The sequence below is a fragment of the Bos indicus x Bos taurus genome, chromosome 9 (genome assembly GCF_003369695.1).
Source record: "Bos indicus x Bos taurus breed Angus x Brahman F1 hybrid chromosome 9, Bos_hybrid_MaternalHap_v2.0, whole genome shotgun sequence".
NCBI lineage: Eukaryota > Metazoa > Chordata > Mammalia > Artiodactyla > Bovidae > Bos > Bos indicus x Bos taurus.
In genome coordinates, this window is record NC_040084.1 from 8,190,944 (window position 1) to 8,205,269 (window position 14,326).

At 35.5% G+C, this 14,326-nt stretch overlaps 1 protein-coding gene across 3 annotated transcripts in view; it reads left to right on the forward strand.

Annotated features, from left to right (window-relative positions):
- ADGRB3 (adhesion G protein-coupled receptor B3) overlaps positions 1-14,326 on the forward strand; it is a 918,859-nt gene that overhangs the window by 742,201 nt on the left and 162,332 nt on the right. For all 3 annotated transcript variants that reach the window (XM_027550854.1, XM_027550852.1, XM_027550853.1), the window contains 3 exons: positions 5,745-5,871; positions 7,488-7,591; positions 11,875-11,977. In XM_027550854.1, coding sequence (XP_027406655.1) covers positions 5,745-5,871; positions 7,488-7,591; positions 11,875-11,977 — 334 coding nt within the window. The remainder of the gene's footprint in view (positions 1-5,744; positions 5,872-7,487; positions 7,592-11,874; positions 11,978-14,326) is intronic.

The window sequence follows — 14,326 nt, forward strand, 5'->3', positions numbered from 1 at the left end:
CAACCTAGACAGCATATTCAAAAGCAGAGACATTGCTTTGCCAACAAAGGTCTGTCTAGTCAAAGCTATGGTTTTTCCAGTAGTCATGTACGGATGTGAGAGTTGGACTATAAAGCTGAGTGCCGAAGAATTGATGCTTTTGAACTATGGTGTTGGAGAAGACTCTTGAGAGTCCCTTGGACTGCAAGAAGATCAAACCAGTCAATCCTAAAGGAAATCATTCCTGAGTATTCATTGGAAGGAGTGATGCTGAAGCTGAAACTCCAATACTTTGGCCACTTGATGCAAAGAACTGACTCCTTGGAAAAGACCCTGATGCTGGGAAAGAGTGAATGCAGGAGGAGAAGGGGACAACAGGGGATGAAATGGTTGGATGTCATCACCGACTCAATGGACATGAGTTTGAGTAAGCTCCAGGAGTTGGTGGACAGGGAAGCCTGGCGTACTGCAGTCCATGGTGTTGAAAAGAGTCAGACATGACTGAGCTATTGAACTGAACTGAGGTGAAACATTGGGATTCTGGTGGTATTTAAGGTGTAGAGGAGTCACTACTAATTTCAGGTTCCTTAGTGGATGATAAGTGCTCTTCCTTCTTGTTGCAAAGTACTCACTCCTAAATTTCATGACAGTGAATGAAATATTAATGTTTTTTTGTTGTTTTTATTCATTTTGCAGTAAAAATGATTTATATATGTATGTGTATACTAGTATATAATACTGTATGCAGCCATTATGATAATTTATGAAATCTTAAATCATCTCCTACTGAACCTAAATACAGAAGATATTACTTTTAGAAAGAAAAGGAGCTTATTACTTTTACTTAGTATCATGTTTTCAGTATTTTGAATTTCAACTTTTATATCATCCAAAACTATAAATGACCTCACTAGAGATGAAAGATGCTTTATGTCATGAAAAACTGGTATAAAATAGTGTTTGTGACACATCATAGTATATTTCGCTTAAAAAACAAGATGAACACAACAGTTTTATAATCTGTGTTTAGCTAAATTCATCCACTGATAAATCATACTTGGTAAAAACCACTACACAAGGGCCATGTTATTTGCAAGTGTAGATAACATGACATGCAGACCTTATACTTCATAGGACTGTTCATTAATTCTATTTTAAAACAGATTACATCTAAAATTTAGTATTGAGAAAAATCTCTAGGAATGAGAAAGACAGCCTTGTGTCTCACTCAGTGCCTTCCACAAGCTTCCTAGATTCACTGCGCTTCACTTTCCTCATCTGTAAAATCTCTAGGAATGAGAAAGACAGCCTTGTGTCTCACTCTGTGCCTTCCACAAGCTTCCTAGATTCACTGCGCTTCACTTTCCTCATCTGTAAAAGTAAGTGTTTGGTGAAAGATCAGGGCTTCTCAACCCTGACTGCACACTAGAATCATCTGGGGAAAATAAATAATTCCAGGCCCCACCTCAGACTTTAATTTTTAAAGGTCTCCAGATGGCTTTAATATACAATAAGTGGTGAAAACCAATGGGCTAGGTGATCACTAAGGTTACTTCTCACAAAACTTCCTAATTTTATGATTCATTGTATTCTGGCATAGTAATGGTTGCTAGAGATAACAAATCTCTCAGTATTTCCAATGTCCTGGAAACTAGATTGCCCTTGAAGACTGTTTCTGCTCAAAATTGAGAACATTTCCTTATCTGTACTCCAAAATTTCTGTATTATGAGAATAATTTATACAAAGAGACATATATATATTATTCATTTGAGTGTAGCATATACATTAAAAGTGATACAGATTCACCTAATTCTTAGACATTAATGACCGTTCTGATCGGGAAGCACATTCCTTCAGTGCACATACATTTTAAGGACAGTGTACTCAGAAGCTATGTATTAATTTTTTCAGTTCAGTTCAGTTCAGTTGCTCAGTTGTGTCTGACTCTTTGCGACCCCATAAATTGAAGCATGCCAGTTGAAGTGATATTGTAGCTATTTTGATTTTGAATAAACTGACTGTCAACATCCTGAGATTTTATAATAAATCTCCTAAAGTGTGTCACTTATTCATGATAAACACTTTACATATTGATGTACCATGAAGCAGTATAAACAGTTTATAAAAGACTGATCTGAGAGGAATATTTAGCTGTATTGGTATTTCAAAAGATACAAGTTTGTTTTCTTGACACAGTTTTGAAATGTGTCACTGTGAGTTATTGCTGTCAAGTTTTTTACTAACAACTTTTCATTGGAGTGAATGGATAATCTTTTTCTTTAATTGTAAATGCTAAATAATATAATTGTTTGCTATATTACTTAGTTCTCCCATGAAATCAAGAACCCAACAATGAATTCAGAGCCAAAGAAATATCATATAAACTCTTAGCAAATTGGGAAAGGCCTCAAATAAATAGTAAGCTGGGAAGTAATAGATTTGGGGTCTTGTATTTTCACAGAATTCTGTGCTTGTGAGTATGTATTTTCGAGTACTTGTGACAGGCAGACTCTGTTCTTCTTTTATCCAGCCTAATAATAGGAAGAAGGAAAATAGGTATAGATGACAGCTAATGGCTAACATGGGTGAATGTAGGTATAGCCAACAAAGAATGTGCTGGTTATATGAAATTTCTGCAGGCCTAGTTATTTTTGAAAACTATTTGAAAAAAAATTAGTGTCCAGAAAAGACACTATGAAAAAAAAAAGATGTGATTTTTCAGTATCACAATTTTGTGTTTGTTTCTGACGTCCTCAGTCTGTTAGTCTTATTATATCTTTAATGTTCATACATATTTCATTGTATTTGCTTGCCCCATTGATGACAAGGTACACTTAATAACTAAAAATAATTCACAGTTATACCATTAATCATGGCATGCAAATCTCTGAAATTAGAAGAATAATGTGACTGCTGGAATAGTCCACGTGTTTTAAAACCTTGTTCTGTGCAGACTAAGGAAGCCATTTTGCTTCACATTATCTCTACCACCATAACAGTTTGTTTTATAAGGTCTCCCTGAAATCAATCAGATACATGTGCCATGCTTTCAAAGAATTTTGTACAGTTGGTATAGCTATGAACTGTTTGGAAATACGGTGACATATATGGTTTTTGTAATAATAGTAATGTGTATGCTAGTGATTTTATAATATCAAGAGGTTTTATGAAACAATATAAAATTTAACATCTGATGGCATCACACTTATTATTACTCAACTCTTGGAAGTGACCAAGTATAGAAGTTGCTAGTTACCCCTCACCTATCAAAATTTTCACTCCTACCCATCATCATATTCTGGTGTTCTGCCATCAGATGCATTATTTGTGTTTTATGACTTGTGTTAAACTGAAGAGAACACATCAAACTGTACTCAGTCACTTTTATTATCTTAGTTTAATCAGATAAAGTCAACAAAGGGATAATAATTCCAAAGAAAACTAAGGACAGAGGTTATGTAACCTTAAGAGGGGACCCATCAAAAGGGGCCCAGTGAGATTAGAAACATTTCATGCTTGGGGGGAATGAAAGATTAAAAAATGGAAACCAGTGTCACTTACTTCCCAGTTTTGCCTGGGGCTGGATCAGGTCAGCACTACATCATTGTACAGAGCAAAGTAAATTGACCTACTTTTCTAAAGATGTCATATAAAATTTACATGATCTTCAAAGTATGGCAACATTGTATTGAACATAGACTATATCTGACAGTCAAAGGTTAGTGATAGCTAACATTTTTTGAGTAAACAAGCTTTTGCTACCTAAATATAAACATGCCACTTTGTCTCTTATGAGGCCTTATTTGCAGTAAAGTTTTTTTCCTGGTTAAGACTTTGTTTTGGTTTATTGGTCATAGCTACATAATGTGAAAAGTGTAAGTATTGGACTGCATCTTGAGAGTAGAAATACTGCTTTCCAGGATGAATAAGCTGCTATCCAGGATGAATAATGCAATGTTATGCTTTAAAAATTGTCAGATTCTCTTAAATGTATCATTCTTCTTTAAACTTTAATCTACTGAGATAAACATTTTTTATTTGGCCTTAACTGTTTGTCACAAGAAGATAGACATAAGAGACAGACAGTCAATTATATATATATATGGTTCTATGACATCATGAGAAAGAAAAGAGACCTATCAAATTTTTAACTGACTCATATTAGCTGGCTAATACTTAGAAGTACTCGGGTAAACTTAGTTATAATTTTTATGTGCCTCTTCCCAAATATAGTCTATAGTTTCTCTTTAAAAAAAGTTGTAACTAACAGTATTTTGAGTCATGAATATTAATGATATCAAGTCAATATTAAAATAAAATTAATGAATGTTAAACAGATATTGCATCTAAATACCAAAATAGGGATAGTGTGAATTATATTCTACAACTCAACCTGGAGGTCCAGCTATCACAGTGAAACCTCTGTCATTGAAATAGACTGCATTCGTATTTAGCCCAATAGCTTTAGGCATTCGTAGATATAGAGTAGGTGAAATAAAAAGTACCTTATCAAAATTAACATCAAGCCATGTGTTCTGCTTCTGGAGTTTTAGAGTCATTTTTAACATAGATAGTAACTTGGTTTGAAATTTAAGCACACATATACACACAGGTTTGCTAATCGGAGAGTTTCCATGCCTAAGGGAGGGGAGGTGACAATTGGTGCATTCAGTGTATAACACGTGTAATGATAATCAAGTTGATTGGTTGAACTCCATAGCTTTTTTTTTTTTTTTTCTTCCTCTTCTTGTGGAGTAGTTCAGTCGGGGGTGGATTCTCCCCCATCTTTAACCCCCTCAAGAAGGCGTAGGTTGATACCATTTTTATTGTTCTGCTGGGGTGGGAAATAAACCATATGCTTTAGAATTTTGAATGGCTACACCAAAGGGAACATTGAAGCAGGCCCTCTTTCCCCTTTCCTACCAGACTTTGAGGTGGAGTTATTCTGCTATATGTTGTAGCAGACTCCAGGTTAGCTTAACGCTTAATGCCCCACCCCGGGAAGAGAGGTGGGTGGGGATGGGGGGAGCAATGTCAAGGGCTTCAGAGGAGCTCGGGCTGAGTGAAGTGTGGAGTGGGAAGCTTCTGTCTGAGACCCACCCCTCCCCTGGATACCAGGCAAAGGCAATGAGAGTCGGAACCAGCTGATGCCGCTGCTGCTGCTGCTGCTGCTTCCCATTTCCAGGGTGAAATTTTCACAGCAGCTAATTCTAAGGGGAGGGGAAAAAAAAATCCCTAACCAACAGCGGAGAAGATTCTATCACCCAACACGAGCTATCTAACCTTTTAGGCAGGCTTTTCAGAGAAATCCTCGTTTTAAAAGCCAACATTCACGATCCAAAAATACGGGACGGGAATCAGAGCTGGTATGAAATGTGAAAAGCCTCTTTACACTCTGAGTGTTTGAAACGATCCGATGAGCATAGGAAGTGGCTGCCAACGCTCTGGCGGCTGCTCGTGCCGCCGCCGCTGCCGCCGTTCCTCGCAGAGGGCTGGACAGAGTCAGTCCCGGTTTCAGCACCTCCGGCGCTGGACAGCTCTCTGCACGCTGCACCGCCGCCCGCCTGCTTCCTCCAAACACTCTCGCTTTGCCTTACTGGAGATGCATCTAAATTACGTCCTATTCAACAACAAGTAGATTTTTTTTTCCCTTTTTCCTGTACGGGAATTACAGTAGACGATTCTCTCAATTAAACTGCATTTGCTTCTTTACGGAATTGGCCGTCAGGCGTATTTATCCCGATCTTCCCCCCACACTTTGCAGGAACGATTCTTTGGGAACGTGGTCCACCCAGGGATGTAAAACTGTGCTTACCGATGCATCCCATACGAAATGCTTATGTGATCGTCTCTCTACCTTCGCCATTTTGGCTCAGCAACCTAGAGAAATAGTAAGTAACAAAGGGAAAACACGGCTTTAATGCAAAGGCAGGGACGTTGTGGAGAGTGTTTCTCCAGGGAACTGCATTTTAAATGGGGAAATGGAAAATGTTGCAGGGTGGCAAAATTGGGTTCATCTCCTCCTTAGCTACAGTGGCTTGGTGAAATGAATTCTAGTTGGTGTGCTATAACTAAATTCTACTCAATTTTATGTCTTCTAACTTGAAATTTCTGCAGTGTAGTTTTAAGTATGTAGTCCAATCATATTGCTAATATGCTGCAAACTTTCAAATAAAAATAATTGTCAGCTTAACCTTTATTTTAGAACTCGAAATCTGTTCTGGGGGATTTGTAAGGATACTGTTAGTAGTAGAATGAAGACCCCAGACACTATAGCCAAACACATTGCATATCTGCATTGGATATTTTCAGTACAGGTTTTCTGGGATGTCCTTGGGTATTTATTTTTAAAACATTAAATGAAGTTTTTGTGAAAGTATGGACTATCAGAAACTGTAAAATCATTCCTTAGAAGTATATAGGTTTGCAAAACTAGTTTCTGAAACAGGCAGCTATATAAACTGTCTGAAAGAAAAACAATATCCTCATCAAAGGTATTTTGAAAAATTATTTCAGAAATTGAAATGGTAAGATATAATTATTAAGATAAATGTGACTTTCTGTCTAAATCTGGCCTAAATATGCATCACTCTTACTTATTTTGATAACCAAAAATATCTATAAAATTCATTGTACATATCTAAGATTTGGAACACACTTGGTCTTAAAGTATATTTCTTTAAACTTCTAATACTAAAAATATGAAAAAACAGTAGATTTTACTAGTTAGTACCATGTTAGTGTCTGAAGAAAGAAATCTCTCAAATCAGTGACTGCTTGTGATCTTTATACATTTTTTAAAAAACATAAGGTTTTACTTTTCAAGGTCATATATTTAGAGAATGATATTGACTGTGAAAATTAACTCTATATTTTGTTCACAGAAAAAAGAATCACAAAATATATTCTAGGTCTTATATCTGAAATTTGATTTTCCTCTATATTCTAGGAGGCCAAGCTACTGAAATTAAATGAGAGGATACTTGACTTAAAGCAAAGTTGTCAAAAGTCAGAAAGTTTGAACATTTTTAAATATCTAGTTACCAGATTTGTATAACATAATGGATTGTAAATAGGAGGATCAAGGTACATTTCGCTAAAAGCACATATTGTAAAATAACTGAACTGTTGTAAGTTGAAGAAAAATGAATACTGCTTCAAATATCAGCTAGAGAAAATTTAACACGTTAATGCTGACCAAGTTGTAACTTCAGTGATTTATTTTAGAAAGCAATAAGTGGGTATATGCCACAATCAAGCACTGAAAACTCTTAAGGCCTTCATTACTTCACAGTGGGAGAGAGGGAGTAACTAGAATTAGTCATTTTAGGGGTTGAGAATATGTGAACAGAGTGGTTACTGGATAATTATCTGGTTACTATAACAACTATATTGGCTATTTTTGAGTGTTAGGATAGTTTGGTTGAGTTTAGAAGTTATTTTAATTTATTTTAAAAATCCTCTTTCTCTCTCTCTTTTTTGTGTGCTTCTTTTGTTTAATCTGCAGATCATGGAATCCTCCAGTACACCTTCAGTTACCCTAATCGTAGGCAGTGGCCTTTCTTGCTTGGCCTTGGTCACCCTAGCAGTTGTCTATGCAGCGTTATGGAGGTATGTAATCAGTTAACACACTTCAAATGGAATGCTGTTATTCAGAGTTAAATCAGAGAATATGATAACTGCTATATGTCTCATGTTTTCTTGATTTACTGAAAAAAGTACCTTTAAAACAGCTATAATTGCTTTGCTTGAACTATAATAAATGAACTCAAAAGTGCTAAGTAAGTGTTTACTTAATTTTCTTCTCTATATTTTCCTATGATAAGAAAATAAGCGAAGCATACACACACACACACTCAATTCAAATGATGGTAGTCTTCAACAAGTTGCTTATCCCCAAGTATTCTTAATACCCAAAATTCAGTCAATGTGTGGTTTATACTTATCCCAACTGCTATTGAGTTTGAGAGTTTAATTGATACAGTCAAATTAATTTCTCTGTTATAGAAATATGGTCTACAAATTCTTGTTTTAAACACATAAAGTCAATGTGTCCCAGACAATGAGTAAAATCTTCTATAATATTAATATATTAACATAATAAATACCATAAAGCTTTAGAAAAGGTTTCTTGGTTGAATGTTTCCAATAAGTCAGATTTTGACAAACTGATTAAAAGAAGTCAGAAAAAATACATAGACAAGAGGAAGTGATTAAAAAATACTGTTCCATAATATATGAAACTGCATCTGCCTGATATTATGTGAAAATATAGTATTTTCCTAAGATTTTTCTTATTCTATTAATGAGAATATTAGACTTGTAAGGCTTATTATGTCTACTGACATATTGTTAGCTAGTATGTAACAAAACTTCCCAATAAATTTTTAAATGTTAAACATTTTTATATCCATTTTTATTAGTTAAAAATATTCTAAAAACAGTTGCTATATTAATAACTAGATAATTGTATATTATTGTTTGAATACTTGAAATATTAAAATTGCAAAGATTGCCAGCCCTAGTATTTTACTTATCTTTCACTTAATACAAAAAAAAATTCTATCCAAAAATTAATTATAATTTATTAAAGAAAAGTCATTTGATTGACATCTATTTTTCGAAAAAAAGTTTTTTGTTACATTTTTTACTCTTTTGAAGACAAAAGTTAATTGTCCAGGATAGTATATTGTCAAAGATATTAAAATTTTTATGCTTCATACAAAACTAAAGTATGTATACATTCTTGGTCTGTTGGTGTAGATAGGTAACAGAAGTTCTGCCTTCCCATGAAGGGTAGTGAAATGCTAAGAAAGACAATCTAATAATCTATGATCAGTCTTATGAAACGAAAGAGATGCTTGGTCTAGGCATAGCATAGTAGACAGTAGAATCCTGGGTTCAGGGCTCAGTCAATCAGGCATTGTCCTGATAATATAAGAGCAAGACAGGCAAAGACTGGAAAGAAGCCTTTCTCTCCCATAGTTGCCTAAAAGGTTCTTCTAAGGAAATGAGGCAGTGTTTATAGGCCAGGATACTAGGTAATGGTATCACAGTTCATCAATAGCATCATAATTCATATTCACTGAGATATTCAGGACTAAGTTCCATTTCTCATTACATGGAGTTCAGTCACCAGTTTCACCTTTTCTTCACACCTCAACACATATGGCTAATGCTAGCACAAACACTGCTGGTGTAAATGATATAAAAAGTTTATCCAAGAAGTATGGGATTAATTAGTCCCTAGTAAAGTTTTCTGTAGTACAGAAAATCCAGGAAAATCACCTATTGTAAGAGTTTTCCAGGAATTACCAGCTGAAAGTATCTACCCAATTTTGACATGACACTTAGAAGTATAAAAGACAGTACCCAGAAACAACATAAATTTGAATTCCTAACAGTTAGTGGCCATCAGCTCATTGTCTACAGGTAGAAGAATTGAAGTAATATTAATAATTTGATAGAAGTTTCAAGATTCAAAAACTATTGATATTAAGTGGCTCTTATAGCATGAATGCTCAGGATCCAGCTGCCTTTTTTTTAATTAAGAGATTTATAATTTTTGCTTTCCTAATATATAAAATGTGTGAACATCAGAATTATTTTATATATAATTACTACTTTGAAATGTGTTGATGTCTCGCATAGCTTATTAGAAATGTTCATCAAAAAATGAATCCACTGTGACGTTCTCTCCACCTATAAATATATTCTGTGGAGTTATGTTATTACATCAAAGAGCAACTGAGCATGTCTTTCAGCCCATATATTGAAATGATTCATTCACAAATTTTGTTTAAAACATAAAACATTTTTATAAAAAGTTTTCAAAGTTGAGATAACTAATAAAATTTTAAGGCAACAATACTACAAAGGAAATGAAAATGGAAAAACTCTGCAGGTTGGTCAGTCTAGGTCCTTATTACCCTGATTCTTCTATTTACTGACTAAATAATATCAATGAAAACTTTTAAATAACATCTATGTACTTGTGGTGTCATGGAAGCCTTTCATATCACATAAAGGGTCAGTTTGTGCAGTCCTTAAACTTTTTGTGATACATATCCCACCCACAAAATAAGAAGCAACTTAACATTTGATGATGTTTTCAGTATCCCAGTGTGTGGTTTATTATATTTTTAGATATTGATAATGCAGGGACAAGATTAAGCTACTCTTGAGCCCATTTTTATTTTTTAATTGAGAGTCAACTTAGGCTCCTTCTATGTTCTGTGAAGAAAGGAAGTTTCTCTTATGTTAAAAATTGCTTTTTATATTTTATTGTTACTCTTGTTTCTGTTCTGCACTCTTTTCTGAACTATGTGGTGGAATGTAGGGCCTCTGCCTTCATATTCCTCACAGCAGAGAGAAAGAACTTTGATAGATTTTACTTTCTAAAGTGTCTCCTGCTCTCTCGCACCCGCATGTAACCTGCACAGGGAAGCCCATGCCTGCTGTGGACAGTGATTTCATGTTCTAATACAAATCGAACAGTCTCAAATACACAGCAAGAACAAATACATCTTTTTTTTTTTTTAACTGGCACTCAGTGATTTGCCACTGGGTACAGGAAAGCGAAATAGCTACTACCCTGTTAGGGTAAACAGCTGGTAGAATATTTGATTCTGAGCAGTTTTCTCCATGAATTACATTCTTGATGCACTTAAAAATTATGTGACAGACCGTATATAAACTCTTCTTCATAAGGGTAAAATATGGCTGCTGCTAAGTCGCTTCAGTCATGTCAGACTCTGTGCAACCCCATAGACAGCAGCCCACCAGGCTCCCCCGTCCCTGGGATTCTCCAGGCAAGAATACTGGAGTGGGTTGCCATTTCCTTCTCCAATGCATGAAAGTGAAAAGTCAAAGTGAAGTCTCTCAGTCGTGTCCGACTCTTCGCAACCCCATGGACTGCAGCCCACGAGGCTCCTCCGTCCATGGGATTTTCCAGGCAAGAGTACTGGAGTGGGGTGCCAGACGCCAAGTAATTTTCTAGCCTAATGATGAATAATTTGTGGACGGGGTTAGTTTTTAGCAATAAAGATTCCTTTTCTTTTTTCTTGGTTTGGAACAATTACTCAGGAAAAGAAAAATGTTAAGAGTAACAACCTAAGTACTTAAAAAAACTTGAGACAGTGACGTAGTGGATGAAAATATGGTTTCATGAAAGTGAAAGGGATCTTTAGCAATAAAGATTCCTTTTCTTTTTTCTTGATTTCTGAAACAATTACTCAGGAAAAGAAAAATGTAAAGAGTAACAACCTAAGTACTTAAAAAACTTGAGATAATAACGTAGTGGATGCAAATGTGGTTTCATGAAAATAATGGCATCTTTCTAGTAAATGGTGTGGGGCTGGGGGGATATTTCAGAATTTGTGTGGATTTTTTTTCTTTTTGGTTCTAGAGTTTCACCCATTGATGAGTCTGCTGACAATTAGCATATTATATATACATATATAGTAAAAGTTCTTATACTAATTTACATAGTTCAAAGAAATTTTTTATTTCTAGTAAAAAAATTGTGTGGTGATAACAGAGGTACAACTTAGCCTCTGTCAGAAATGCCATGTTGTCTACAGTAAGGTCTAAAGAAAAGAAAATTTAAAGGTCTTTTGGATATCACATGTCACTATAAAATTGAGTTTCAAAGAATAATCTTTCTTTTTTTAAATTAATTTATTTATATTAATTGGAGCCTAATCGTTTTACAATATTGTGGTGGGTTTTGCCATAGTCTTTCTTAAAAATGATTGGTTTTTATATGTTTTCTCATGTAAAGCCTGCAGCTTAGTGTATCTTTTTCTGGATGAGTTCCGCCAATTTGTGTAATAGAGAATTTTTCATCTTTCCTTTGAACTTTAAAGTCGGGCACTCTTTCTCTCTCTGGTTAGGTACATCCGCTCTGAGAGGTCCATAATTCTAATTAACTTCTGCCTGTCTATCATCTCATCCAACATCCTCATCCTGGTTGGACAAACTCAGACACATAATAAGGTATGGTTGGTGATGATTTTGATTCTCTTTCTGTGTTTATGTTGTGACCTAAAGTTGCTTATTGATAATCTAAATGTTTTTTCTTAATAAAATGGGGAATTTCTGACAAAATTATTTTTAAAAGTAAAAATATCTTGTTCTGAATAAAAGTATTATGTATTCCAGTGTAGAAATACATGCTTTTGACTTAATTTCTTGGGGATTGAGAGGCTGTTTATAATAGTAGAAATATGTGTTTATTAAACATTATATCAAAGCTCTATGAGTTCAAAACTTTGAAACATCAAAAGCACGAATTTTTAATTCATTATCCTAATTGTAATAAGATTTCCTGTGTTTTGGCCTAATTGATTAACATTTTGATTCCTAAATTCAGATGTAAATTGCTAACAAGTGTAACATAGCTCTCGAAAATCCACTAAAAAGCTTTTTTAGACAATAATCGAAGAGAACATTAGGTGAAAATGACTCTACATGTTATGCCCTTCAAAAAAATTTAACCAAAAAGTAGTTTTACACTTAAACAGTATTGTAGTTCTTTAACTGAATAATCATTTTCAGCAGAATGTAAAAATGTATGACTTGAGTTAAATAACTGTGTGTTTTGAGGAATGATTGTCAGTCTTTTTACAATATGACTTTGAAATACATTCCAAGAAACCACTAATAGAAATCTTAAATTAAATGGCCATAATCTCAAAGAAATTATGTTGAAAAATGCTTTGATAATATTTGTCAATTTGGGCCTGTTCTTAATTTTTTTCAAATACTAAGGTCAATAATTGAATTTTTTCCCTATACCCTGTTATTCTTGGAACATCCAATATACTTTTCAATTGGTTCTTTTAATATATTAGGTATTTGTAGGACAGATATCAACATCAGAAAATTATAGATAGTTTTATTATTTTACTAAACTTGCACTCCTCAGAATCTGATTCCCACCCAAAGGATCTGATTTTGGGTCTTGAGAGTCCTGGAAAACTACTTAGATGATTCTGATGAAGATTTGTTTTGACCTGTATTCTGTCTGGGCTGCAGGAAGACTGGAAGACAGTGAAGGGTCAGACAAACAAAACAGGGAACAGCAGTAAGCGTCCAGAAAGGGGCCCTGCAGAAGTAAAAGGCGCATCCACCTTTCATGTATCTGAGTGCCTAGGGTTTGTTCCCCCTGCCCCATTTCTTTCCTTTGATGAGATAAGAAAATGCAAAGTTTATTAAAATATATTTCAGGTCTCCCTTCTGACTGTTAAACATAAGTTTGCAAAGAAAGGCACCGGAAAAGGAAAGTCAGACAGAAAGGCCAGAGTGAGGAAGGTGCAGTTGAAACTGAGAGGAGAAAGAAGTGTGAGAAGCAGCCAGCCAAGGGGACGCTGGGCGCCACAGGGCAGTGGGGTGGGCTCAAACTAGCTGGGAAGGAAAGGAGAGAGGGGCAGTGAGGGGGAAGGGTGCGGGTGTGGCGTGGGAGACACCCGCCCCCCAGGGGCCTGGAAGTCAAGTAGGGTGAAAGTCCTCAGTCGTGCCCGACTCTGCGAGTCCATGGATTTCTCCAGGCCAGAATGCTGGAGTGGGTAGCCTTTCCCTTTTCCAGGAGATCCTCCCAACCCAGGGATTGAACCCAGGTCTCCCACATTCCGGGCGGATTCTTTACCAGCTGAGCCACCAGGGAAGCCCAAGAATACTGAGCAGGCAATCATTGCCCACATCACCCCTGTTCTTACTGTTCCCTGAGCAGGATCTTAGAAGAACTCCTATACTTGTTCTCACCTGGTCATAATTCTTTTAACTCTTCATCTTTGAACCTCCCTGCAAAAGGAGAGTTTCCCTCTGAAGCAGAAGTCACCTACTGGATCTGGGCACCAGAAAAAGTTGAGCTAGAGTTAGCTTTAGCTGGTGGTTGAAGTTGGTTTTTTTTCCCCACCAGAGCCTCCCTTTCTGTCATGTTTTACCCTCCAAACACTCTTATTTCCCAACATAATGGTCTTCCTTAGGAAATATGCTGTAAAAACTGTTTTATACTATGTGCCAAAGTTTTTACAAGTTCTGAGCCAAATGGTTTGACTAGTAGAATTTCCCACGAGGTGTTCTACATGTTGTAATGGCTATTGTCTATGTCTTTTGGATCATTGCTGTACAATACAAAGACAATGTTGGCCACACATGCCTGCTACCTATCTGATAGTGATATGTTAGTGGCCACTTTAAAATCAGTAAAAATAAATAAGCTAAATCAATTTTAATAATGTGTTTAACTCAGTATATCCAAAAGATAACCATTTTAACATATAAGTAACATTTTTAGATGTTAATACAATATTTTAAAACATTTTTTAATGAAGTGTTCAGAAT